This window comes from Primulina tabacum, chromosome 13, assembly GCF_025594145.1.
Source record: "Primulina tabacum isolate GXHZ01 chromosome 13, ASM2559414v2, whole genome shotgun sequence".
NCBI classification, from domain to species: Eukaryota; Viridiplantae; Streptophyta; class Magnoliopsida; order Lamiales; family Gesneriaceae; genus Primulina; species Primulina tabacum.
The window spans coordinates 36,996,994-37,023,442 of record NC_134562.1 but is presented as its reverse complement, the minus strand read 5'-3'; the positions used below and the strand labels follow the sequence as shown (position 1 = coordinate 37,023,442).

General features: G+C 36.1%; 1 protein-coding gene across 1 annotated transcript in view; it reads left to right on the top strand.

Moving 5' to 3' along the window:
• The first annotated feature begins 1,945 nt into the window (after window positions 1-1,945).
• The window catches only part of LOC142522330 (uncharacterized), a 35,894-nt gene continuing 11,390 nt past the window's right edge, over window positions 1,946-26,449 (top strand). Inside the window, 22 exon segments of the mRNA XM_075625635.1 lie at window positions 1,946-2,353; window positions 2,489-3,261; window positions 3,699-3,824; window positions 3,903-3,988; window positions 4,385-4,493; window positions 4,693-4,788; window positions 4,903-4,965; window positions 5,061-5,120; window positions 8,917-8,985; window positions 11,047-11,131; window positions 11,265-11,317; window positions 11,389-11,487; window positions 11,556-11,621; window positions 11,623-12,789; window positions 13,194-14,174; window positions 14,246-14,581; window positions 16,493-16,751; window positions 16,856-17,078; window positions 17,155-17,545; window positions 24,300-24,449; window positions 24,534-24,755; window positions 25,263-25,484. Coding sequence (XP_075481750.1) covers window positions 2,296-2,353; window positions 2,489-3,261; window positions 3,699-3,824; window positions 3,903-3,988; window positions 4,385-4,493; window positions 4,693-4,788; window positions 4,903-4,965; window positions 5,061-5,120; window positions 8,917-8,985; window positions 11,047-11,131; window positions 11,265-11,317; window positions 11,389-11,487; window positions 11,556-11,621; window positions 11,623-12,789; window positions 13,194-14,174; window positions 14,246-14,581; window positions 16,493-16,751; window positions 16,856-17,078; window positions 17,155-17,545; window positions 24,300-24,449; window positions 24,534-24,755; window positions 25,263-25,484 — 5,694 coding nt within the window. The 5' untranslated portion in view covers window positions 1,946-2,295.

Genomic DNA, 26,449 nt, shown 5'->3' with positions numbered 1-26,449 from the left:
TTATAATCTCCATGACTTGTTAATTTTTTTTTTATAGTGGATACGTTGGCTTACCAAATTTTTTTTATAGTCGTTATGACTTCTTCGATTTTTTGTAGCCGCTATGACTTTTTAATTTTTATAGTCGCTATGACTTACTGGATTTTTTTAAAGAAGCTATGACTTCTTCGATTTATTTTTTTGTAATCAATATGACTTGTATTTTTTTATAGTTTATATGACTTCTTAGATTTAATTTTTTTTTATTGTCGCTGTGACTACTATTTATTTTTATAGTCGCTTTAACTACTTAAATTTTTTATCATCGTAATAACTTGGTGGAATTTGTGAATAGTAACATTAATGCTTAACTTGGAGTAATAAATTTATTAAACTTTGAAACGAAGATTAAAACTTGAATGATTCCCACCTGCAAAACAAGAAAATTGAAAGTAATAAATATTCAAGGAGTTGGCCTCTTCAGGTGTTGAATTTCTTTAGGTTGTCACGACTTTTAGCCTTATGTTCTATTTCATCTTATTTTTCTCTCTCGTTTTGTTTTTCTCAAGCAATGTAGTTCAATAGCTTTCTCAATGCATATGTATTTTTCGGCCCTCTCCAACAATTCTTCCAAGGTGATTGAGGATTTTCCTGTTATCGATTCCTTAAACATGTCGCGGCGAAGGTTTTGTTTCATTATTTATGCCAATAGCTCGTGGTTAACATGGAAGAACTTCATAGACAACTAGTGTGAATTGTTCTACGTATTTTCGTAGGCTCTTACCTTCATTCTTAATTATTGTAAATAAATAAATAAGCTGTTGTCTACAGATATTTCTTGTTAATTGAAAATTGACACAGAAAATGATGACATAGTTGTTGTAGGCTATCAATGGTTCCCGAAGGTAGTTTGTTGAACACGAGAGTGCACAACCTGACAAAGTAGTTCGAAAAATCTTGTAGACGATATCACTTATGTCATATAAATATGTTTTTGCATGAATTTTTTAAGGTGATCTTATGAATCACTTTTCCATCAAAGTTCAACAAGTTTGCCATTTTATTCTAGTGGGTAATGACTCTACCAAGCTAGAAACACTAAAAGGACTATGTTGAGCGGGGTCAAATTTCTAAAAGGTTCCATCCTCATTCAAAGTACGAGATCTTTGGTCGTGAGTGGCTTGCATGGCCTTTGATCTTTGTAAAAGGGCGCAATGTGCACAATAACTTGTCTTCCATACTTGTTATCTTCTTCTTGGCATTATTGGGCACAATAGCTTTCATTTCAACTATATTTTATTTGATATGTCTTTTTTAGATTCACGCGTTGATGACTTCCTGCTTGGGGTTATTTTGTTAAAACTACTATGCTGATGAGATGCGAGAAATTAGTCCATCATTTTGGTTGCAAAGCGTGCAACTATCTTCTCTATTAGTGAGTGCCATCAATGCATCTTGGGAGTTTGGTTAAACACAACCCCGATTGTTGTCAAGAAACACGGCATCCTTTGTGATCAACATTTTGAGAAGTGTGTGAACGAGTATGCATTCTCAAATTGTGCGATTACTTTTGTCACTAACTACACCAAACTGATGTAGCCAAAAATATTATATTACTTAATTAGAGAAAAATTATCGCACCAAAAAACGAATTTTGTTGGTTGTCACTTGCATCACAAATCAAAATGAATGGCGCCGTATGTTGTCTAATGCTTCGACAATAAGTTAGTATTTGCTCAATAAAAGTTCAGGATAATCAGAACATTTGACTGCTAACAGAGAACATACTTTAAAAAATTAGCTGACTTCGAATTTTTTTTAATTGATTTTCCGAAAGTTTTGCTATCTTTAAACTTTGTGAACCTTGTTGAATCTGTCTAACTATAATAATTGTATCATAGCCCATCACTAATAACAATAAAAAACTAATAATTTCATATTGTAACTGTTATATGTTACTACTAATGATAAAAAACATAAAAAATGCGAGTGTGCTGAAAAAACATTGACTCCATGGATGAACTCCGACGGCCTATTTAAGGAATCGAAACCTGAAATGAAATTTGGTACCATAAATTCCCGGCCGAGGGACTGTTCTGGGGGCTCTTCTTTCATGTCCCCGGAGTGATCGCTGAATCCGAAACCCTAACCCTAGACCGTAGCATTCTGGAGTCCTCAATTGGTGTTCTTCACTTCCTTGAATTTACGGCTGATCAGTTCTTCCCATTTTATAGAGCTAACGAATCATCCATCCTTACATTTTTTTCTTTTTGATTTTAATCTAGTTTCCAGGTTTAATTTCAGAAATCGTTCAATATGAGTCCTGTTCAGAATTTCGAGCAACACTCTCGTCACCTTATAGAACCCGACCTCCGTATGCCAAGTTTCCTTTTTTTTTTTTTTTTGCTTTTATCTATGCATTTACTACATGGGTTTTGCGTTTTTATTTTCATGGACTAATTTGTGTTTTGGTTACTGATCTTTTTTTTTTTTTCATAATTTGGTGCAGCAATTCAGACACGGCTACAAATGGCAAATGAGGTGCGGGACAGTCTGGAGATATGCCACACGGGGGAGTATTTGAATTTCTTGAAATGCTATTTCCGTGCGTTTTCTGCTATCTTGTATCATATTACGAAGCCCCAGTTTGCAGATAATCCCGAACACAAACTGCGCAATATTATAATTGAAATTCTCAATCGGCTACCACACAGCGAGGTCCTGAGGCCCTTTGTTCAGGAGCTGTTGAAAGTTGCTATGCATGTGCTTACCACTGATAACGAGGAAAATGGATTAATTTGCATTAGGATTATTTTTGATTTACTTCGGAATTTCAGGCCAAGTTTAGAAACTGAAGTACAGCCCTTTCTGAATTTTGTCTGCAAGATTTACCAGAACTTTAGGGCTACTGTTATTTACTTTTTTGAGAGTGGGGCTATGATTTCACCACCACCACCAGCCCAACCCTCCACATCAGGCTCTTTGGGGCCATCTTTTAGTGGTGATGATGTTAAGCCAATTGAAATTTCTGATCAAATTGGTTCCTCAAATGGTTATATTGGGACTGCAGGGCAGCTTAACCCAAGCACAAGGTCTTTTAAGGTTGTCACAGAGAGTCCGCTGGTTGTCATGTTTTTGTTTCAGTTGTATGGAAGACTTGTTCAGACTAATATTCCACACCTCTTGCCATTGATGGTGATGGCAATCTCAGTTCCAGGCCCAGAGAAGGTTCCTCCCCATTTGAAGAATCATTTTATTGAGCTGAAGGGCGCACAAGTTAAGGTAAATATTGCATTGTTTTTATGCAAACTCTGCAAGTTATTATCTGAATCTCCCACCAATTCAATATATAGTTAGTTGCTTGTTTTGAGATCACAATTGGTCAGATATGGCGTCATAGTAAGATTGATGGCATGTAACTTTACATGTTGCAAAGCATTTGAGGCAACTGAAACCTGCAAGGTAGTTTAAAGGGCTTGTTAACGGTATATGTCTGGTCTATGCTGAAATTCAAATTAATTTTTACCGATGATATTCAATTATTTATTTTTCTCTGTTAGAAGTTAAGGTTCAAGAAATTGCTCTGTTTGCATTTTTAAGTACGGCTTGGTTCTGATACTTATGGTCCCTCGCACAATCAATGGTGCTCTCATTAGCCTCATTGCCTTTAATCTGACATGTTTTTGAACACACTCTCTTCATTAATTCTTCACGTGCAGACTGTTTCTTTCTTGACTTACCTCCTGAAAAGTTTTGCTGATTATATCAAGCAACATGAAGAAAGCATATGCAAAAGTATTGTGAATTTGCTTGTCACGTGTTCTGATTCTGTGACAATTCGGAAGGTTGGTTTTTACCTGTTCGTTTGGTTTTTCATTTTTTTATTAACTTGGAAATTGATGTATAGAAATTGTTTGCTCCAGGAATTGTTGGTAGCTCTAAAACACGTACTAGGGACTGATTTCAAAAGAGGTTTATTTCCTTTAATCGATATACTATTGGATGAGAGGTATACTTTCTACACATTGATCAGACTAGGCATTTTGATGACTCTACTTTCCCTCTCACCTTAGCAAGGGCATGATTTTATTTGCTAAGCTTACTGCGTTATTTACTCCTAATTAGGCATTTTGATGACTCTACTTTCCCTCTCACCTTAGCAAGGGCATGATTTTATTTGCTAAGCCTACTCGTTATTTACTCCTAATCCATAGGATTAAGTGTTAGATCTGATTTTGCAACTAGTAAATTCCGTTTCACATGCTAGCTTGTTTGGACAACAATTGGTGGCGATGTCTTCTTTCTGCTGCTTTAGATACTCAGTAGTATACTTTATGTTCACATTTTCTGTTTTATGTCTCGGTGCCTTTCTAGTAACATAAAGTTTATTTTTGGACCACATCAGAGTCCTTGTTGGAACTGGACGGGCATGCTTTGAGACCTTACGGCCTTTGGCATATAGTCTTTTGGCAGAAATTGTTCACCATGTCAGGGGAGATCTTTCTTTGTCTCAGGTATTAGTTTTTTTACTAGTATCTAATGGTTTAACCAGGGAAAACTAATTTGTTTCTTTTCCTTCCTTGTTTAGTCTTTGATTTCGATGCAAAAAACAATTTTTGCTCAAGGTTTTCCTACTTAATTTCAACCCGTTTATTATTACTGGGAACTTTGCATGCATTAACTTTGTTAATCTTTTGGTTACTTGTGCTGCAGTTATCACGGATTATTTACCTGTTCTCGAGCAACATGCATGATGCCTCATTATCCCTGAGCATTCATACCACTTGTGCTCGTTTAATGTTGAATCTGGTAGATATTCAAAATCAGTCTTTTAATAGTTTAAGCGTCTTAAGCATAATATTCTTCCCTGTGTTGTAAGTCATACCTACAGTGAGTTTTCCATTTCTATTATGTCATTCCAAGGTGGAACCAATCTTCGAGAAAGGTGTAGATCAGACGTCCATGGATGAAGCCAGAATTTTATTGGTAATTTTAGTGTCCCTTATTTTTCTTGAAAGAATCTGATGTTCTAGCATGTGGTGGGCATACTTTCTTGATAACTGGCTTGACTTGTCTCCCAGGGCCGAATATTAGATGCATTTGTTGGGAAATTCAACAATTTCAAGCACACTATTCCTCAGGTACTTCAACTATGTTCAAGTTCATTTTTTAAGAAAAGATTTTTGGAGCTTTGCCGCTGATTACACAGAACTATTTTATCCAACATTAGCTCATTTTTGGAAGAAATTCACCTATTCAGTACATCTTGGAATGCTTTCAGTGTTTTAGATCACAAAGTTTCATTTTATCGGTTCTTAACCGGGCCAAATCATTCAATGATAGTTGATACTCCTCTAAAAGGCTAGGAAAATGCTAACTGTATTTGCATCTCATGATTCTTTTGCATGGACATTTATGATTCATTTATGTCATAAAACAATCACGAATTTTCCTTTTGAAAACTCTATTTAAATTTATCACAAAAGAAAAGAACATTTTAATATATTTTGGTACGTGGCCTACTGATATATCCCATTTGCTGCGTGATCAAAGTAAGTATCAAATTTCAGTTTGGCCATAAAGCCTTCGAATTCGAAAAAAGATTGTCGAATATGGAATCCTTTGAGAACCAAAAGGAAGAATACTTCAATTTGTTAGCGTCTTTGAATTTAGAGGTATTTACATAAGAATAATAAGAATTATTGGTTGTTCGGATTACTCGGAGAGATTTGAGTTTCAGCGTCAAAAGACTAGTAATTGTTGTCCTAGTATTTCACTGCATTCTGTAATTTTTCTGCAGAAGAAATTGTGTTACCATAATAATCTTCAACATAATTATTGCGTTGTAGTCTTGATTTTATTTCCTTTTTGTAAACTTTTTTTTATCATTATAATATATTCTAGTTTCAGATCACAAAAAAAAAAAAATATTCAACATAATTTGGCTCAGTTACCTTTATAAAAAGGAGAGCTAACATTAAGATAAGACTTGGAAGTCTTTTTCAGTATCTTCTTCTGTTCTAGAAAGGAAGATATTTTTATTCTACTTACTTTCTATTCCTGTCTTGACACATGCTAGTATAGTTATGATCACATCAGTTCTGTTCAGTTACAAATGCAGATTGAGGTTTACCAAGCACAAAACTCGATCGTTTACTCCTTTCTTATGATCTCTTTTACTCTGAGTCTTGTTTTGTCCAAGTTGTCTTATTTGAGTTGAGACGAATAAACCAGATTCTTAGAAATAATTTGTGTCTTATCATCCAATCAAAACTTGTACATTTTACTAAGAGATGATGCTTGTGTCTCATAAAGATTTTTTGTAATTTTTTCTCTCATCGTTTTCAAAACAATTTTTTTATGATCATCATATTTATTAATATTTAAATTTAACGGGCAAATTGTGGCCATGTTTGGTTTTACTTTGTGAAATCTTTTTGTTTAGTTAGCACATTCATGAACTTACACATTTGGCACGATGAACCTGAAAAGTGGAGTTTTGGCCTTGAAAAAATATTAATGCAGCGGAGTTTTGGTTTCTCATAAAGATTTTTTGTAATTTTTTCTCTCATCGTTTTCATAACAATTTTTTTATGATCATCATATTTATTAATCTTTAAATTTAACGGGCAAATTGTGGCCATGTTTGGTTTTACTTTGTGAAATTTTTTTGTTTAGTTAACACATCCATGAACACACATTTGGCACAATGAACCTGAAAAGTGGAGTTTTGGCCTTGAAAAAATATTAATGCAGTTATATTAACTCATATAACTTAACTAAATTTAAAAAAAAAACAATTTGAATGTTTAATCATCTTGCCTAAAAACTAAGTAAATATCACTTGAAAATTATTAAGATATATTTTGATAAAATTTATATGTTGGATACAAATTTGTTGGATATAAATTTGTCATAACTTAATTTATCTATTTATTATAATCAATTATAGATTCTGATCTCATTTGTTTGATTTAAGACATGTTATTTTTTTGATAAAATTTATATGTTGGATACAAATTTATAATAGTTTTGTTTCATCTAATTATTATAATCAATTATAGATTCTGTGTTCATTTATTAGATTAATGTACAACATACATGATCCAATATATGTTGTTGATACTATTAGCAAAAATTAAAACTAAATTCAATTAACAAAGACATTTGAGTGTTTATATAATTTATTTTAAATAACTAAATTAATATACTATACATAAATTCATAGATTTTATGTGACCCTTTGCATTTTTGTACTTGGTATGACCAATTTTCTCCCTTTATTTGTAATTTTTTAGAATGTTTCGTCATTCAAAAGTTATAAAATATCATCAAAAAAATTATAAAAGCAAATAAACATGATCAAGAAGATGCCTGTAGGTCCTTTGTAGTTGATTCAATATTTAGTTTTTTTTTTAATTGCGAAGTCTTTTGAAGTAGAATTTTTTTCTTATATTTAATTTGAACAAATAAAAGTGTAATCTAAAATTGGTTAAGCTATTTAGTTGAAGCATGATATTCATCTAAGAATTAATTTTATCAAGTAAATAAATTATTTATTAAATTATAAGTTAAGCTTGTTTAGTTTTTATACGAAAAGATTTATTTATTAAATTATAAGTTCAGCTTGTTTAGTTTTTATACGAAAAGATTGAATTTTCATATTATTTATTCTTTAATTTAATCGAACCATGTTAATCACGTAGATGAACAAATTGTCTTGAGGTAAAAATCAACTCATATGGTGATTGGGCCAAATATGTGTGTTTCCTGTTGAAAGTGGACCACTAGTCCACTGATGTACGTATTTCTCATCATTTTATTAATAAAATATCGTTTCTTATAAAAAAGAATGGGCATCAGTATAATTCTAGGGCGCGTTTATAGTGCCAAAGGTGTATGTTTAGGGGGTGAGATAGCCAATTACCCAAGGTTTTGTTCTTTGTCTAAAAATAAAACCAAACATTTCCTTCCCAGTTTCGTTGCTTCATTAACTAATTTTATCTTTAAATTAATATCACTCTTAATTCAAATTTTAACTTACTTAGTATGCTCTTTTATTATGTTATTTACTTATTTATATTATTATTATAATTCAGTTTAATATATTTTAAATTAGGAGGTTATCTTACGTATCATTGAAAAGTTAAGTTTATCTGATTTAACATTACCAACCAGGCACTACCATGTGACATGGTATTTAACATAAAAATACTTGTCTATATAACAAAACCAAACATGTACCTTGTACTACTATACAATTACAAGAACACATTTACGAATAGCATATGCGCCTGGTAATAATTTATTTACTAGAGCTTGTTTTAATCTTTTTTACCAGAAAACAGCATGATTTCTGGTTATTTTTATTGTCATTTGTTATTATTGTTATTATCAACCAAATAGTAAAATAGTAAAAGCTCGATTCCTGTATCTTGAGCTATCGAACACTGTATTTTGAGCTTCAATTCAGCTAGTTGAAGAGCCAGAGTCCAGCAAACTAAAGCATGAAATAATTTGAGCCTAATTTGCTATGCTGATCATAATTTCCAGAGAGCTGTTGAAAAAAAGAATAAAGGAGGCAAAAATGTTAGTGTGGGTCATATTCTTTGGTAAATAAATAGTGCTTTTGGAACCAATATAGAGAAGTCCGATGTATGGCAATTTATATCTGTTCCAACGTTATTTAAGATTGTTTAAGAATTCATTGATCACTTTGAATGATTACACACGATTTTACTTTATGGATTCCTAAAGATGGTGTATAAATTGCACGATGTTCCTTTTGGATTTTCAAACTTATGACATTGTTTACTAGTCTAAATGCATCAAATATATCGGGATTCATTTTTGCTGTCTCTGATTGCTTTTATCACAAGGCAGTTACTTGTCACCAATGACTTATTTAATTGGCACATGTTTTAATCTGAATGATAGCTATTGGAAGAGGGAGAGGAAGGAAAAATTAGGCCCACACTGAGGTCTAAACTTGAAGTGCCAGTGCAGGTTATTAACTCAATACTTTGAGTTGATCTTCCCGTCTCATCAGTACAGCTTTTTGATTTTTTTTTGGATTATATTCTCCTTTTTATGTGTTCTTTTAAACCTCATAATTTATAGCTGGTTTGATGTGATGGTTGAAATGGTTGAGAAAGACTTCAAGAAAATATGGATTCTCATATTTGTCGAACAAAATACCAATCCGGGTTTGAGTTCGGGTTGGAATTCTGATTCAAAAAAGAATAAGCCTTACTATTTTTGATTCTAAGACTAGTAGTTCTAGCGGTCGACTCGGCTCTTTCAAATTGTTTCTAATTATTGGGAAAGGGTTGTTGTCCTGTTAAATCTCTTGCCTATGTTATGAAGTCTCTTTATGCAATTATCTGTGCTAATTATTTTGTTCCCCATTTAGTGAGCAGTGACTGAAAACTTCCATAGAAATATCTCTTGTTCTAAAAAATTTTGAAATTTAACCAAAAAAAAGAATAAAAGCAGGTGGGTGGCCAGCCAGATACAACCAACTGAAAATTTTAGATGTTGTATAGAAGTTGAAGAATGATTATTTCATTCCTGAATGAAACTTCCCAAGTACCAGGATGTTAGGTGTTTTGCCCGATAGTGGATTTTTTCATTCCGAATGAACCTGCCATCGGCCACAAACGACTAGGGATGTGGGTATTGGGAACATGTCTTGTATATGATTAAAGGGAAATAGTTTGTGAGTTATTATGTTTAGAATATCGGCAAAATCCAGTTTATATTTGAAGCTCCTATCCAGAAAAAATAATAAGTAAATCCAGTTTATATTTGAAGCTCCTCAATTGTTATGAAAAAGTTTGTTGACATTCTTATAGCCTGTGAGATGAATTTGGATCTCATTTAGCTGATTGTTTTTCATCACATTATAGAAAACTAATCAGTGGGTGTCTGTTTGCGGGGCCAATGCTTCTCTTCTTGCTTGGACATGATGGTTTGGCTAGTCTACTCAATCAAAATTTTCCATTGAGCATCTTGCTAAGTGAGGCGTAGCTTTGAAGTTGGTTAAGCTCCAGTGATTTGGTTATTCTGCACTGTTTACCATTTTTCCATGAATTGGTATACAGTAAAGCGGTTTTGGGAAAGTTACCGATCTCTGAGTTGATGTAAAAAAGATGACCTACGTGTGCTCTGTGCCCTAATTGGTGCGTGTTGTGTCGGATGGAGACAAAAACTCAAGACCACACGTTGATTCATTGTACTTTCACAAGTGATTGTAGGCCAGGGCTTTGGAAGAACGGAGATTGGTTTGGGCTGTGCCAAAATCGACACAAGTTCTATTCGCTACGGACCTTGAACAACTTCTCGGTATGATGGGCAAAATATTTTGGAGAGTGGTAGTTCATGACATTTGTTGGTCGGTGTGGTCGGAGAGAAACAGAAGAATTTTTGAAGACATTGAAGACACGGGGGGAGAGTTTTGGGAAAAGATCAAGATTAAAATAGTTACTTGGATTGGATCTAATGTAGAATTTGAGAATGTTTCGATATTAGATTTACTGAGAGATTGAACTTTTGTGTCTTGTTGATTTGGTTAAGATATTGTTAAGCATTTCGTCGAAAGTGGACCACTTGTCCACCTTCTGTGTTTAGAACCTTTTAATATTTAATAAAATTTCATTTTTTTTTAAATTTCCATGAAACATCTAAAGGATTTAAACATTTAAAGAGTGCAAAGTTGGCTTGTTTTTACCACCCCAGCTTAAGAAGCTGAAACTAGACTAGACTCTTAGCTGTTTGGGAGGACTTCCCCAATTTGTTTTAGTTCTTGTTAAACTGAGATGAAACGGAAGTTTTTGTTGGGACCTAATTAAATAGTAGATGGAGAGTTCTGTACAATGATAGCAGTTTTGACTTTGACTTCGGCATTTTCAGCAGTATGATTTGTAATATATTTTCTTTCGTTTTTTTTCCTTTTAAAATAATATATTATCTTGAATAGTTATGTCAATAATATATGTGTATTTCCGATTTTGCTCTTTCATTTCTTTTAGTTTTCTTCTTGTTTCCTAATCTTTAGTAATGATGTAGCAAGCTGTCTTTAATCTGCCCATACCTGTTGAGCATTTCAAAGAAGTCAACGATTGTAAGCATCTGATAAAGACCTTGGTTATGGGTAAAAATCTTTTACCCTTTCACTATCCCGATAAAAGACCTCACACTCCATAAGTGGAATAAATTTAACATTCTTTTGGGGCAGAAAGACTCGTGAATGTTTCAGTGGCTCACCTTTTTGACGCGATTTGCAGGAATGAAGACAATCATCTGGAGCATTACTCATGCGCATGTGCCACGGTCACAGGTTTGCAAGTTCTCTTAGTTTTGTTATTTTCCAACGCACAGCGTTATTAAGGTATTATCTAAACAATATAGGTGTCACCTTCCACCCATGGGACCACTCAGCATACGCTTGCATCTACGTCGTCAGGTTCCTCAATGTCACAGCCGTTCAGAGGGATGAGAGAAGATGAGGTATTGTTTTTAATATCACTTTTCTATGCCTAACTTAGTGTCATGAACTTATGTTTTGAGTTTGATAGGTTTGCAAAGCCTCTGGTGTTTTGAAGAGTGGTGTTCATTGTTTAGCATTGTTCAAAGAGAAGGACTGAGGAGAGAGAAATGATCCATCTGTTTTCCAACATTTTGGCCATTATGGAACCACGTGATTTAATGGACATGTTTTCTCTTTGCATGATGGAGCTTTTTGAATGCATGATTTCTAATAGCCAGCTAGTCCACATCTTTTCTACTCTTCTACAAGCCCCCAAAGTTTTTCGTCCGTTTGCAGATGTTTTAGTTAATTTTCTTGTTAGCAGCAAACTTGATGTTATAAAACATCCCGATTCACCCGGATCTAAACTTGTTTTGCATCTCTTCCGATTTTTATTCAACGCTGTTGCAAAGGCTCCTTCGGACTGTGAGCGTATTCTTCAACCTCATGTGCCTATTATAATGGAGACTTGCATGAAAAATGCCACAGAGGTTGAGAGACCAATCGGTTATTTACAACTTCTCCGAACAATGTTTCGTGCTCTTGCGGGAGGTAAATTTGAACTTTTACTTCGGGACTTGATTTCGACGCTGCAACCATGCTTGAGTATGCTGTTGGCTATGCTTGAGGGACCTACTGCTGAGGATATGGAAGAAATTTTGTTAGAGCTTTGTTTGACCTTGCCCGCAAGGTTGAGTTCACTACTGCCTCACCTTCCTCGTCTTATGAAACCTTTGGTTATGTGTCTCAAAGGAAGTGATGATCTCATCAGTCTGGGTCTAAGGACACTTGAGTTTTGGATTGATAGCTTGAACCCTGATTTTCTGGAACCAAGTATGGCAAATGTCATTTCCGAGGTTATTCTGGCGTTATGGTCCCATTTAAAGCCTGCTCCATATCCATGGGGTGGGAAATCATTGCAACTTCTTGGGAAGTTGGGTGGTCGTAACAGACGTTTCCTCAAAGATCCTCTGGCACTTGAATGCAAGGAAAATCCAGAGCATGGGCTACGATTGATTCTCACATTTGAGCCTTCTACTCCATTTTTGGTGCCTCTTGATCGGTGTATCAATCTTGCTGTGACTGCTGTCATGCATAAGAATGCTGGCATGGATGACTTCTATCGCAAGCAAGCGCTTAAGTTTCTTCGTGTATGCTTGTTTTCTCAGCTAAATTTACCTGGACTTGTTAATGATGATAGATTAACATCAAGACTGCTGTCTAGTTATCTAGGCTCTTCAGCTGATCCATCGCGGAGAAGATCTGCAACATCTGATATCAAGGTAACATAACAACGCAATGGTGCATTTGTTCACCTATTCGTCGTATCCTTTTACTTTGTCCGCATGTTTCATGTCTCTGCATATTTTCTAGTAAGATAATACTCAAGATGTTCATTATTTCTCTTTTTTTATTTTTTGTAGAAATTTAATTGTTGAATTATCATTTTCTGTGAGGTTTAGTATTGGTCCATCCAGTCTACCCTTTTTCTTAGTTGCAGTGCTCTTTATAGTGTTCTGCCTTTTATCGGTTGGACATTTACCTGCTCTACTTTTCCCCACTGAGACGCCAGAGACATTCTATAATTTTCTGTTGTTTGTTGATATGATCAACGGGATACTGTGTAGAACTTCTTTCCTGGAATTATGTTTGTTGGTCCATCAATTAAAATAATGTTTTCGTGCAGGCTGACTTAGGTGTCAAGACAAAGACCCAGCTTATGGCCGAGAAATCTGTGTTCAAAATTCTCTTGATGACTTTAATTGCCACAAGTGCAGAACCTGAGCTACATGAACCCAAGGATGAATATATTGGTCATATTTGCCGTCATTTTGCTATAATATTTCATGTTGAAAGCTCAGCATCTCAGAGTATAATTTCATCCACTTCTCTTAGCGGTCCTTTGCTTTCAACGAGTACCAGCTTGAGTTCAAAGTGTAGGCATACCACTTCTCTCAAAGAATTGGATCCTACAATATTTTTAGATGCTTTGGTAGAAGTACTGGCTGATGAAAACAGGTTGCATGCCAAAGCTGCATTAAATGCATTGAATATGTTTGCTGAGACGCTGCTGCTCCTTGCTAACTTGAAACATTCCGATATAATGATGGCCAGAGGTCCTGGCACTCCTCTGATTGTTACCAGCCCCTCAATGAGCCCTGTATATGCACCTCCTCCAGGCATGCGTATTTTTGTATTTGAACAACTTCTACCAAGGCTGTTACATTGTTGTCATGGTAGCACGTGGCAAGCTCAAATGGGAGGTGTTATGGGGCTTGGTGCTTTGATAGGAAAGGTTACAATTGAAATTCTATGTCTTAATCAAGTTCGTATTGTTAGGGGTCTATTGTATGTGCTCAAAAGGCTTCCTACATATGCTACTAAAGAACAGGAAGAGACCAATCGGGTGCTTATGCAAGTTCTTCGTATGGTCAACAATGCTGATGAAGCAAACAGTGAAGCACGGAGGCAAAGTTTTCAAGGTGTTGTTGAGTATCTGGCATCAGAATTATTTAGTCCTAACTCATCTATTGATGTGAAAAAAATTGTGCAGTCATCATTGGCACTTTTGGCTAGTAGGACTGGGAGTGAGGTTACTGAGTTGCTCGAACCTTTTCACCAACCTCTTATCATGCGGCCACTGCGGTCTAAGACTGTTGATCAACAGGTGAAGTTGGTGGTTGTTGGGGATTTGATATCTTTTGTTAATATTACTAACTCATTTTATACTACTTCCAGGTTGGCACTGTCACTGCTTTGAATTTCTGCCTTGCATTGAGGCCTCCCCTTCTTAAGTTGACACCAGAGCTCATTAACTTTTTGCAAGAAGCTTTACAAATAGCAGAGGCTGATGAAACTGTTTGGGTTGTAAAATTTATGAATCCAAAAGTGGCCACATCCTTGAATAAACTTCGCACTGCTTGCATTGAACTCCTTTGCACTGCCATGGCCTGGGCGGACTTTAAAGCTCAAAATCACTCCGAGTTGCGAGCTAAAGTAATTTCCATGTTCTTCAAATCATTGACAAGTAGGACCCCTGAAATTGTAACCGTTGCCAAGGAAGGGCTACGCCAGGTTAATTAGACTTATTTACTCAAGTTTTACGTCTTTTTTTCTTTGGCTTGAAAGTAGAGAATATTTGTGTTTGATTTGGTCACATTTTCTTATACTCGTTGGTTTTGAGTTTCCTACTAGCAATAATAATCTGTTCTGTATTGTTTCATTTATGTAACTGCTTTCATTGTTCATGTGGTTATTGTAGATCAATGCTGTGTTGAATTGTATTATATTATAAAGGGAAGTTGTTTTCTTCAGTTCTTATTGTACTTTTCTAACATAGATGGCACCAGCTATATAGAACCTCCTTATTGGTGTTCTATACAGTTAAACGGATTGAGCTTCAGTATTAATTTGTCTAGGATCCCATGCATTTTTGGATCTGGATTATTTAGTTAGTTTTATTCTGATTTGAGTATATGTGGATTTTGTTTGCCACATCTTACTGATTCTTTTTCATTTTCTTCAATGTGTAGCTCTGTTTGGGGCTTGTCCATGATCAGTTTTTTCTTGGACCACCCTCTGAGGTTTTCTCGACAGTAACTGAGTGAATAAGTTTAAGATCCTTGTCCACCCTAAAGAGTTCAAGCCGCTTGGCACAATTATAATCTGTTTCCTTCCTTGCGTATTAAATCTTGAAATCTCTAGGAATCGGCCTCTCCTATTGACAAATCGCTGTAGGATGACAATCGCATTTCTGCCCCTAAACCGATAAAAATCCGAGCATAACTGAGGACTATGTACGAAGCTCCTTAGTCTTGTAATGAACCAACCAGCCTCTTCTCGGTCCAAATCTAGGAAATAACTCGCATTCCTAGTTCTTTCAGACCACCGAATCGAAGAACCTCCGTTAATCATCCTTAGTGAGAAGACTTTGAACTCTATCTTAATCACTACATCTGTATCCAATGTCATGAACTGACGTGCCATTATTTGACTAAAACGGGCTTGTGAGCCAAGATTTTGATGAAAAAGAAGGCTTGAAATGGCGCTGGGGTTTCAAAAGGTTGTGGTAACGGCCGGTGGCTGGAATAGGTAATCGAATAGGCCGCGAAGGATAAAAAGATGTTTGGGTAGCTGACTACAGTCAGAGATAGCGATTCGAAATCGAATAAAATCTGAATCGAGAATGGCGAAAAAAAATGTGAAGCTAAAGGGCCGCCGACGACCGGCGTCGGAGACGGAGGGCAGATGCAGTCGGTGAGGCTTAGGTAATGAAGTTACTGATAGGACAGTGGAAGGACCCGAGTGGTGAAAGGTTCAAAGGGGGGGAGAGCATTTTTCAAAAAATTCTCTCTCTAGGTCTGGGTTATTCTACCTTTTATCATGTTAGATTTTACATATGGTTCACGACTCTTTCGCCTAAGGCACACTTCACAAGCAAAATATGAAAGAATCATTTGACCCTTAATCTGAGGCGTGGTTTGCGCCTTGATGTACCGTTAGGCTCAAGGGCTGCACCACGATATATCAAAAGCGTAGGTGTGTGCCTCCGGCCTGTACACTGATTTCAATTTAGCATCTTATAAGCTACTGTTGTGAAGTTAAAAGAAATAAATTTATTTTGCGGTGGGTTGGACTATGTAAAAATGTATTTTACCATTTACTTGAAAGATCACGACATGATTGCTTATTCTTCAAGATTTGTGCTTATTCTTCCTATTGTTTCCTTTATTATCCAAAAGGAAATGAATATAATTAAATTTTAACTTTTTCGTAAGATTTTGGTATTAATTTTTTTTTTCAAGACCTATACGAATCTTTATTGTTAGAATTGAGTGACACTGTGCTCAAGTATTGTGCCTAATATTAATATGCAATAGCTTTCCGGCCTGAGTGTGTGTAAATGTTTAGTGTATATGAACTTCAATCTAATTCATCTTAATGATTTTCTTAAATTTTTTTTCTTTCAACTCTATCCTATTTTAGGTTATTCTACAGCAACGAATGCCAAAAGAACTCCTCCAAGGCAGCTTGAGGCCAATATTAGTTAATTTGGCACATACCAAAAATCTCAGCATGCCTCTGTTGCTAGGTCTGGCTCGGTTGCTCGAACTTCTATCTAACTGGTTCAATGTTACATTGGGTGGAAAATTGTTGGAACATCTTAAGAAATGGTTAGAACCTGAGAAACTTGCCCTGTGCCAAAAGTCCTGGAAGGCTGGAGAGGAACCTAAAATAGCTGCTGGTGCGTAATAATTGTACTGCATGACCATTGATAGGCAGCCATTCCGAGCAGATATCCTAAGGATTTATTGCTGTTTAATGATATTCTTCTTCAACTTTTTGCAGCTATCATTGAGCTCTTCCACCTCCTTCCTTCTGCGGCTGGAAAATTTCTTGATGAACTTGTAACTTTGACGATTGACTTAGAAGCTTCGCTCCCTCCCGGACAGTTTTACAGTGAGATAAATAGTCCGTATCGTCTTCCACTGACAAAATTTCTTAATCGTTATGCGACAGCTGCTGTTGATTATTTTCTTGCTCGATTAAGCCAACCCAAATATTTCAGGAGGTAATGTCAAGATAGATGATTGAAATTTGCTGTTGATAATTTTCATGTATTAATTGTGTTATATCTTTTTATCCAGGTTGATGTACATAATAAGATCGGATGCAGGCCAACCCTTGAGAGAAGAACTTGCTAAGTCACCGGAAAAGATAATAGCTAGTGCTTTCCCCGAATTTTTGCAAAAAACTGATTTAGCAACTACTCAAGGATCTTCCAATCCATCTAGTAACTTAATGAACAATGAAAGTCTCGTTGCCCTTACATCCGAAGAGTCTGTTCATCTTGCTATCACCTCTGGTGCAACATCAGATGCGTATTTTCAGGGTCTTGCTTTAGTTAAAACTCTGGTTAAATTGATACCTGGCTGGTTGCTGAGCAATCGTGTGGTGTTTGATACATTAGTTCTGTTGTGGAAGTCCCCGGCTAGAATTTCTCGTCTACAAAATGAGCAGGAGTTGCACTTAATACAAGTAAGTTAAAAATGGGAGTCTGAATAGTCCATCTTGAGAGCTTATTTTCGTTAAGAATAAACAATAAGAATGACTTTCTTCCCGATTGCACTTGCTTGACAAACACTGTGTGATCTCCCTGGCATTAACTATACCCAAACTTCTTAACTGCTTGAGTGAACTTGTCAAACTAAGCTCTAGGTGACTGTTGTAGACCATATAATGATTTCTTAAGTTTGCAGACCTTTTTGGTATTGACAGTAGTGTCAAATCCAGAAAGGATTTCTATATATACTTCTTAAAGATCACCATTAAGAAGTGCATTTTTTACATCCAGTTGATAGAGTGGCCAATCAAAATTTGAAGCCAACGAGAATACTATTCGAACTGTATTAAATTTAGCGACATGTGCAAAAGTCTCCAGGTAATCAATTCCATTAGATTGTGTAAATCCCTTGGCCACCAGAACAGCTTTAAACTTATTGATACTACAATCAGAGTTGTGTTTGACTGTGAAAATCCACTAGCTGACTAGCAACCCACCGGCCTTTTCCTTTTGGTAGATCAGATATCATCCAAATTTCGTTCTTTTATAGTGCTGAATTGCTTCCAAAATAGCCTTCTTCTTTTCTGGTATGCTAAGGGCTTCATCGACTGAACTGGGAACTTGAATTCTGTTTATATTACTAACAAAAACACGCTGATTTGGTGGCAGTTTCCCATGGGAGGTAAAATTACAAATAGGATGGTGATACAAATCAAGTGCCTTTCCTTAAGGCAATCGGTCTATCATCAATAATTTCTTCAACTTGATCAATACAAATATTACCTGGTGAATTTTGAGATTCCAGAATCTCATTGAAGTCATGATAGCTATTGTTTGGCTGCATTACTTCCCTTTCGACAGTCTTGTTCCTCCTAGTATAGACACGTAACTCACTAGGCTCCACAGATTGTGTTGGAACAGAACACTTGAGGTTTTTGGATGTCATTTTTTGGGCTTATGTGTATGATACAACATTGAAATTATATAATTCTTGTTGAAAGTGACCACTAGTTCACTGATTTACTTGTTCTATTGTTTCATGGAACATGAGAGGTGGTGGTTCAGCTACACGTAGGGGATTGATACGTGCGGTTCTTGTCAAAGAAAAACCAGATTTAATAGTATTACAGGAAATTAAAAAAGAGGTGGTGGATAAGAGATTTATTGCAAGTATATGGAAGTCAAGGTTTGCGGAGTGGGTCACTTTACCGTCAGTTGGTCGGTCAGGGGGAATTCTGATTATGTGGGATCCAAGGGTCATTTCGGTTAAGGATAATTTGATTGGGGAGTTCGGTTTCAATTCAAATTCAAAAGGATGCTCATAACGATTGGTGGTTTACAGCGGTCTATGGTCCATGTCAACCGAGATTAAGAAATATCTTCTGGGATGAACTGGCAGGGTTGATGGTGCTATGTGGAGATAGATGGTGTTTGGGGGGAGATTTTAATGTTGTAAGATCAATACAAGAGAAAATTAATAGCTGTTCACAGACCTCAAGCATGTCCTGTTTTGATTCACTGATACAAGAACTAGAGTTGTGCAATCCACCCTTAATGAATGGAAAGTTCACATGGTCGAATTTTAGGAATACACCCATATGTTGCAGATTAGACAGATTCTTGTTCACGGTGGGATGGACTGAAATTTTTCCATATCATAGACAAACACTCTTGCCAAGAATCACCTCGGATCATTTCCCAGTGGTCTTTGATTTGGTAAAAAGTAAGTGGGGTCTTATGCCTTTCAGATTCGAAAATGTATGGTTAAGGGATCCAGGCTTCAAAAAATTGGCACAATCGTCGTGGAATAATACGAGATTTCAAGGATGGGAGGGTTATACATTCATGATGAAACTCAAGGCAATGAAGAGTGACATTAAAAAATGGAATGATGAGGTTTATGGGAGAGTGGAAATGAAATCAGCGGAGTTAACAAAAAAAATCAGCAGATTGGACGATTTAGAGAGTGAGGGTCGGGGATCGGAAGAAGTAGTGAATGAAAGGAAAAAAACAAAATTGTTGCTTGAAGAGTTGATACATCGTAAGAATCAAATCTATTATCATAAGAGCAAGGTAAAATGGATTACAGAGGGGGATCAAAACACAAAATTTTTTCACTCACTTCTAAATCAACGGAAGAGTAAGGCCACCATTGATAGATTGGAAATAAATGATGGATCAATAACAACAGATGACGATGAAATTGTCTCCATTGTTTTAAGGACTTGTACAGTTTGACAGACAGTGAGATGTTGGGGTATTGAAGAGTGGAGTGGTGCCCCATTGAAGATGAGTTAAGTCGAGAGTTAGAAAAGCAATTAACGGAAGAAGAGGTTAAGAAAGCAGTCTTTCAATGTGATGGAGGGAAGAGTCCGGGGGCAGATGGATTTACTTTGGCTTTTTTTCAAGATTGTTGAGATATAGTCAAAAGAGATCTAATGAAGGTTTTTGATGAATTCTTTCAAAATGGGATCATAAATGGTGCGACTAATGAAACATATATTTGTTTGACACGAAAGAAAGAGGATTCGAATAAAGTGAAGGACTTTAGACCGATAAGCCTGACAACAAGTTTGTCTAAGATCATAGCGAAAGTCCTAACAGCGAGAATTAAGACAGTGATAGCACATACCATATCTGAATCAGAATGCTTTCGTTGAAAGAAGACAAATCCTAGATTGTGGCCTCATAGCGAATGAATTGATCGAAGAGGGGAGAAGAAAGAAAAAGAGGAGATGGGTTTTGAAGGTGGATTTCGAAAAGGCTTGTGACAATGTCAGTTGGGATTTTTTGGATTTTGTTCTGATGAATAAGGGGTTCGGAAGAAGATGAAGATCTTGGATTAAAGGTTGTGTATCGAATGTTTCTTTCTCCGTCATAATTAATGGGAGACCGAGAGGTAAATTCAAGGCGTTTAAAGGTCTTAGACAAGGAGACCCATTATCTCCTTTCTTGTTCAATTTGGTCGTGGATGTGTTGGGGAGATTGATTGATAAAGCTAAGGAAAGGAATCTCATGAGGGGGATCGAGGTGGGTAGAAACAAGATAGAGATTTCTCACATTCAATTTGCTGACGACACACTATTCTTTGTGCAGAATGATGATCACATTAAGTTCCTGGTGCAAGTGGTGAGAGCGTTTTGTGATATGTCTGGATTAAAAATCAATTGGGAAAAAAGTGCTTTGTTGGGTATTCACCGTGATCAAGGAGAAGTTGAAATGGTAGCACGACAAGTGGGATGTGGTAAGGAGATGTGGCCTATTAATTACTTGGGCGTGCCTTTGGGGGGCAATCCGTTACAAGCATCTTTTTTGGCTCCCGTTGTGGCTAGGAAGTCGAAAAAATTGGCAAGTTGGAAGAAAGCTTTCTTGTCAAGAGGTGGAAGATTAACACTAATTTCGTCGGTGTTGAATTCTATGCCGATCTATTACATGTCTTTATTCAGGGTCCCTAAAGGGATAGCAGATTCAATGGAAAAGATTTCGAGAAATTTTTTATGGGATGGAGCGGACGGAGATGTTCATAGCCACTTGGTCGCGTGGAACCAAGTATGTAAACCGAAAGAAAAAGGGGGCCTGGGTATATGTGTATCATTAAGATAACTTTCATATCATGTACTTCTTGATGAAAGTGGATCACTAGTCCACTGATGTACCTTGTCTCAACTTATTATTAATAAAATATTGTTTCTTATAAAAAAAAAATACACCTTTGAGAGATTTAGGATCAAGTTTGGTTTGGTGTTGAGCATGAATGTGGACCAACACGGAACATCCAAAAATCTTGAAAGGAAGACTGGATAAAACACGGAGTATTGGGAAATGACTTGTGAAACATGTGATATGGTCATTGGTGATTGAAACTTCAAGCCATGGGATGACATCCGGTTTATCAAGTAGTAGTTAAGACTGCCTCTCCCCAGAAAAATTTGGGCACACGTGTGGTAGACATGAGAGATCTAGCTTCTCTTAGCCACCTCATTTTGTTGTGGGGTGTCAACACAATAACTTTGATGTATAATGCCTCGACTCCCAAGATAAGCTCGTAGATTTGGTTTCAAAATATTCTCTAGCATTGTCAATTCTCAACACTTGTATCTTAGTTTGAAATTGAGTTTGAACCATGGTGTTGAATTTCTAAAAATTTGACCGACCCCTGATTTTTGTTTCACAAGAAATAGCCATTTAATTATCGTGTAATCATCTACAAATAACATAAACCATCTAGGGTCCATGATATTTTTTTGTTCTGGATGGCCCCTTACATCATTATGAATCATGGAAAAATGATAAGATGCTGTGTGCTTGAATGTGATAGAAGTTGTGAACATGTTTCGATAGTTGACACATCATATTGGAACAATTTTGGATTTTTATTTATGAATGAGGAATGAATCAACTTTTGAAGATACACAAAATTCGGATGTCTTAGACGATAGTGCCATAACATGATAGTACTAAACTATTATTCGGTTGAAATATAGACCCAACACATACTGCATAGTGAGTTTGTCTTCTGGGAGGTTCATTGATTTTGAGGAGTTACAGTTCTGAGCACATCCTAGCCCTGCCAATCATCCTCCCCGAATCCAAAACCTGAAATTCACACAAGTGTCGATAGAATTTAGCACAACAGTTAAGATCTTGAGAGAGTTTACTACCGGATAACAGGTTGCAATCTAAATTAGGAACATGAAGGACAAATTTTAATTCTAGATCCTTTGAGAGAATGATTGAATCTGTGCTAGCCACTTTTGAAAGAGTCCCATCGGCTATTTCACCGTAAGGCCCTCTTGACATAGGCTGTAATCATGAACAAATGATATATCTCACGTCATATGGTCTGAAGCGCCAGAGTCAATAATCCGCATGCTTTTATTTTCTGATTTTGCATTCCGATGTTATTTTGGGACAACATTTGCAAGAACATCTTCTGAAGGGCTTCAAGTTGTTCACTGTTGAATAGATTGGATGTCACAGCAGGATTTCCTTCTTCAACGGCAGCATGATTGCTGCGATTTTCTTTCTTCTTCAACGGCAGCATGATTGCTGCGATTTTCTTTCTCAGTGCAGCTTTCGAAGACTTCCAACCAGCGGGTTTTCAACGAAATCCCAGCATGTCTCTCTGGTGTGCTAACTTAGTTAACAATAATCGGACCACGGTCTCTCCCTTTCTTCGATCGATTGTAATGGCTGGTGTTTTGTGTTCCTCGAGCAATTAGGGCGGCAGATGTATTTTCTGTGATAGGGGCAGCTGGTAAATCTCCAAGCATCACATTTTTTCTGCTTTCTTCTCTGCGAACTTTGGAGAAAACTTCTCCGATGGTGGGTATGGGTTTCATTCCAAGAATTCTTCCTTGTACTTCATCTAAGTTCTTGTTGAGTCTACTAAGAATTAAAAATTCTTTTCTTTTCTACGATCTCTTTGAATTTCTTGGCATCTTCTGGACAGTTCAATTTATGGTCCTCAACTACATCAAGTTGTTGCCCCTACCGAGTGATAAGATTGTAGTACTGGGTGACGGAAAGCTCTCCATGTCGAAGATCATGAAGAGCTGTTTCTATTTCGAAAATCGCTGACGTGTTTTCTTTGCTTGAATAATTTTTTTGTAGCATCCCATATTTCATTAGAGTAGAAAATTTTCACCTATCTCGATGGTAATGGAGATTACCAGCCAGGACATGACCATGTTCTCTGTTTTCCAGAATTTGAATTTTGGATCCCCTGACTTTGGACAAACAACTTCACCTGTTAAGTATTCATCTTTTCCCTTTCCGCTGATATACATCATTAACGGATTGAGACCATTTAAGAGAATTATTCCCTTTCAGTTTGTGCCCTGTAATGTGAAGAGGAGTACTCTCTGTCACATTATGGGTTACTGCTGGTTTGAAGATAGGATCCTGAAGAATCTCCAGACGGAGTTGAGTGTTCTTTGTCACTGGCCATGCCGTTTTTGGTCATAGAGAAATTTTGATCTGATGATTTAGAGATGGCTAAGATACCATGTGGAAGTTTGAGAATAACGTTTATATTTCTCATTCTGTTCTGCAGAATACACACACATTTAAATAGAGAGGAAAGCTTCAATCACTTCCTCAAATCAAGAACAATTCAGAATAGAAACTAAAAAAGGAAAAACTAATCACATGGAGACAAGAATAAGGTATTATACTAATCTTCTTATTTTTGGAAAGATAAATCTTAGCTGATCCCTAGAAATCAAGGCAGATTTCGACAGAATTAGTTTGAGATATCCTGATTGAATACATATGAAGGCCTTGAAAGATTGGTAAAAACAGTATTTTATTCTTGTTTGGGCATGATTTGACTGTGATTAATATTGGTTTATTCTCACCACGTGCAGACTTGAAAATTGTTGGGAAAAAATTAACATATTAACTAAAGCATGACCAAAGATTTACAATGCTTTTGCTCAAGTGTTTGTCTGGAAGCTTGAAACTTTCATGATTTCATTGTTAATTGGTTTGGTAATGGACTTTTGTCCCTTTAAAAGGGCAGAAACATCGTGTGGTTAGTTCATTGGCCAATCAGACTCTACTTTATTATTCTGAAGGGCCAGGCTGCAAAATGAGCAGTAATTGCTCCTTGTTCACTAGACTACACTGTCCTTTTAACATTTCTTATGAGTGAATAATACCTCTTTTGATCTATGATATTTCTTACTTGCCAACTTACTGATTGTTGCAATCTTCACACATTTGCAGGTAAAAGAAAGCAAATGGCTTGTCAAATCTTTCTTGAACTACTTGCGTCATGATAGAATGGAGATCAATGTGTTATTCGATATTCTAGTCATCTTCCTGTTTCAGACTCGCATAGATTTTACTTTCTTAAAGGAGTTTTACATTGTTGAGGTATGTTAAATGTGTAACGCAGTCCTGATGACTATTTTATCAAACCAATTACCAGTTGAACTGTGGTCATGATATAATGTACAGATTGCTGAGGGCTATCCCCCCAACATGAAGAAAAGTATTCTACTTCACTTTCTGGACATTTTCCAACTAAAACAGTTGAGTCACGATCATTTGGTAATCGTGATGCAAATGCTCATTCTTCCAATGTTAGCTCATTCTTTTCAGAATGATCAAACTTGGGAAGTCGTTGATGCAGCCACAATCAAGACGATAGTTGACAAACTTCTTGATCCTCCAGAAGAGGTAAATGATCCTTTTTATGATATTGGTTCTTTTATATGATTTTGACTTGTGATTTTCAACTACTTCAGCCACTTTGATAATATTGTTGCTATCGTAGTCTGTAGAAGATTGAGCTTGTGCGAACTCATCCTGCCCTTTAGCATGGATGCCAGTTTGGTATATTGTTGCTATCTCATCCTTTCCGTTTAGTGTCTTTTGATTAACACTGATGAAGGGTTTATTCGGTCTTTTCACAATTGGAAAACATTGTCCAAGATCCGGTCTATAGATATATATTTTGAGTCATTTTTTCCCTGTTGCATTTTACTACCGTTGACATGCTCAAGTAAAACTGATTGCTTCTCTTATTACTCCAATGTTGACCAAGTGAGATTCTCACATTGTCTGCTAGATTTTGGTCTTAATTATGATTTGATTGTAGCTGCAGTCATTGTCCAAACAAGGATGTAAAGGTATAGATTTATTTCATTTTGAGACTGAGTGTTTCATTCATTTTTATATTTCTAGATATCTGCTGATTATGATGAGCCCTTGAGGATAGAGCTTCTGCAGCTTGCCACTCTGCTTCTCAAGTATCTTCAAAATGACCTTGTTCACCATCGAAAGGAACTCATTAAATTTGGCTGGAATCATCTCAAACGTGAAGATAGTGCTAGTAAGCAGTGGGCATTTGTCAACGTTTGCCACTTTTTGGAGGCTTACCAAGCCCCAGAGAAAATTATATTGCAGGTGCTTCCACCAGTATATCACCATATACTGCAATTTTTAAATAATTCCCTCCTAATGTTTTTCTGAACCATATAATTACATGGTTGAATAGTAAAAGAACCAAAACATCTGACTTCTGAATATGGATGCTTCATAAACCGTTGATTATTATTATTATTATTATTATTATTATATGAGGGTTATTAGTTTGGGTCTGTGTGAGGTTTTGATAGTGCGAAATGAAGATTGCAACTTGTGGATCGGGTTGGCATCATAACATGTGATATATAAACATGAAATTGTCCTCAGATTTCCTAAAAAAAATTGTTCTCAGGTGCAATTGCATGTTATTTTAGCCTATAAATATCAATTATTTTTTCGTGACAGTCAACATAGTTCATAACTGATTTGAAACTGCTAATGTAGTCAGCTTTTTGTCACCATATTGTTGTATAGATGCAAATAACAAAGTTCCTCTTCGAAACAATATGAAAAGTTGGATAGGTTTTAATCTCTTGAATTGGCCTTTTTAACCATCACTTGTGCAACTATGGAAAAAATGTTTTTGAGCCTAATCTAGCATTGCTGAAAAAAGATTGGTCAAGGTTGAGTTGAATTCTCCTATTTAAAAAGGCAACATCATGCTTTTTTCTCAGTCTAGCTGCTGTAAGTTTAGGAACATTGCTCGGAAAAATTAACATAATGCTCCACCGCTATTATGTGTAGAAAATGGTGAGATATTAATTTGACACTACTGAAGAATATCGTAGCCCGCTGATAAATTTTTTCATGAAAATGGATTCAATCAATATTATATTCAGTTCAGTTTTAATGGGAATATTTTCTTTAAAAAGAGATGCAGGGAACTTCTTTTGACACTGTTTATTAGTCATTTTGGTTGCAGAAAGGTATTATGACTGGCTGGTTGTCTAGACTAATCAGGGTGGTTGAATAGAATTCTTTTTGGAACACTCTTAGTTTAAATG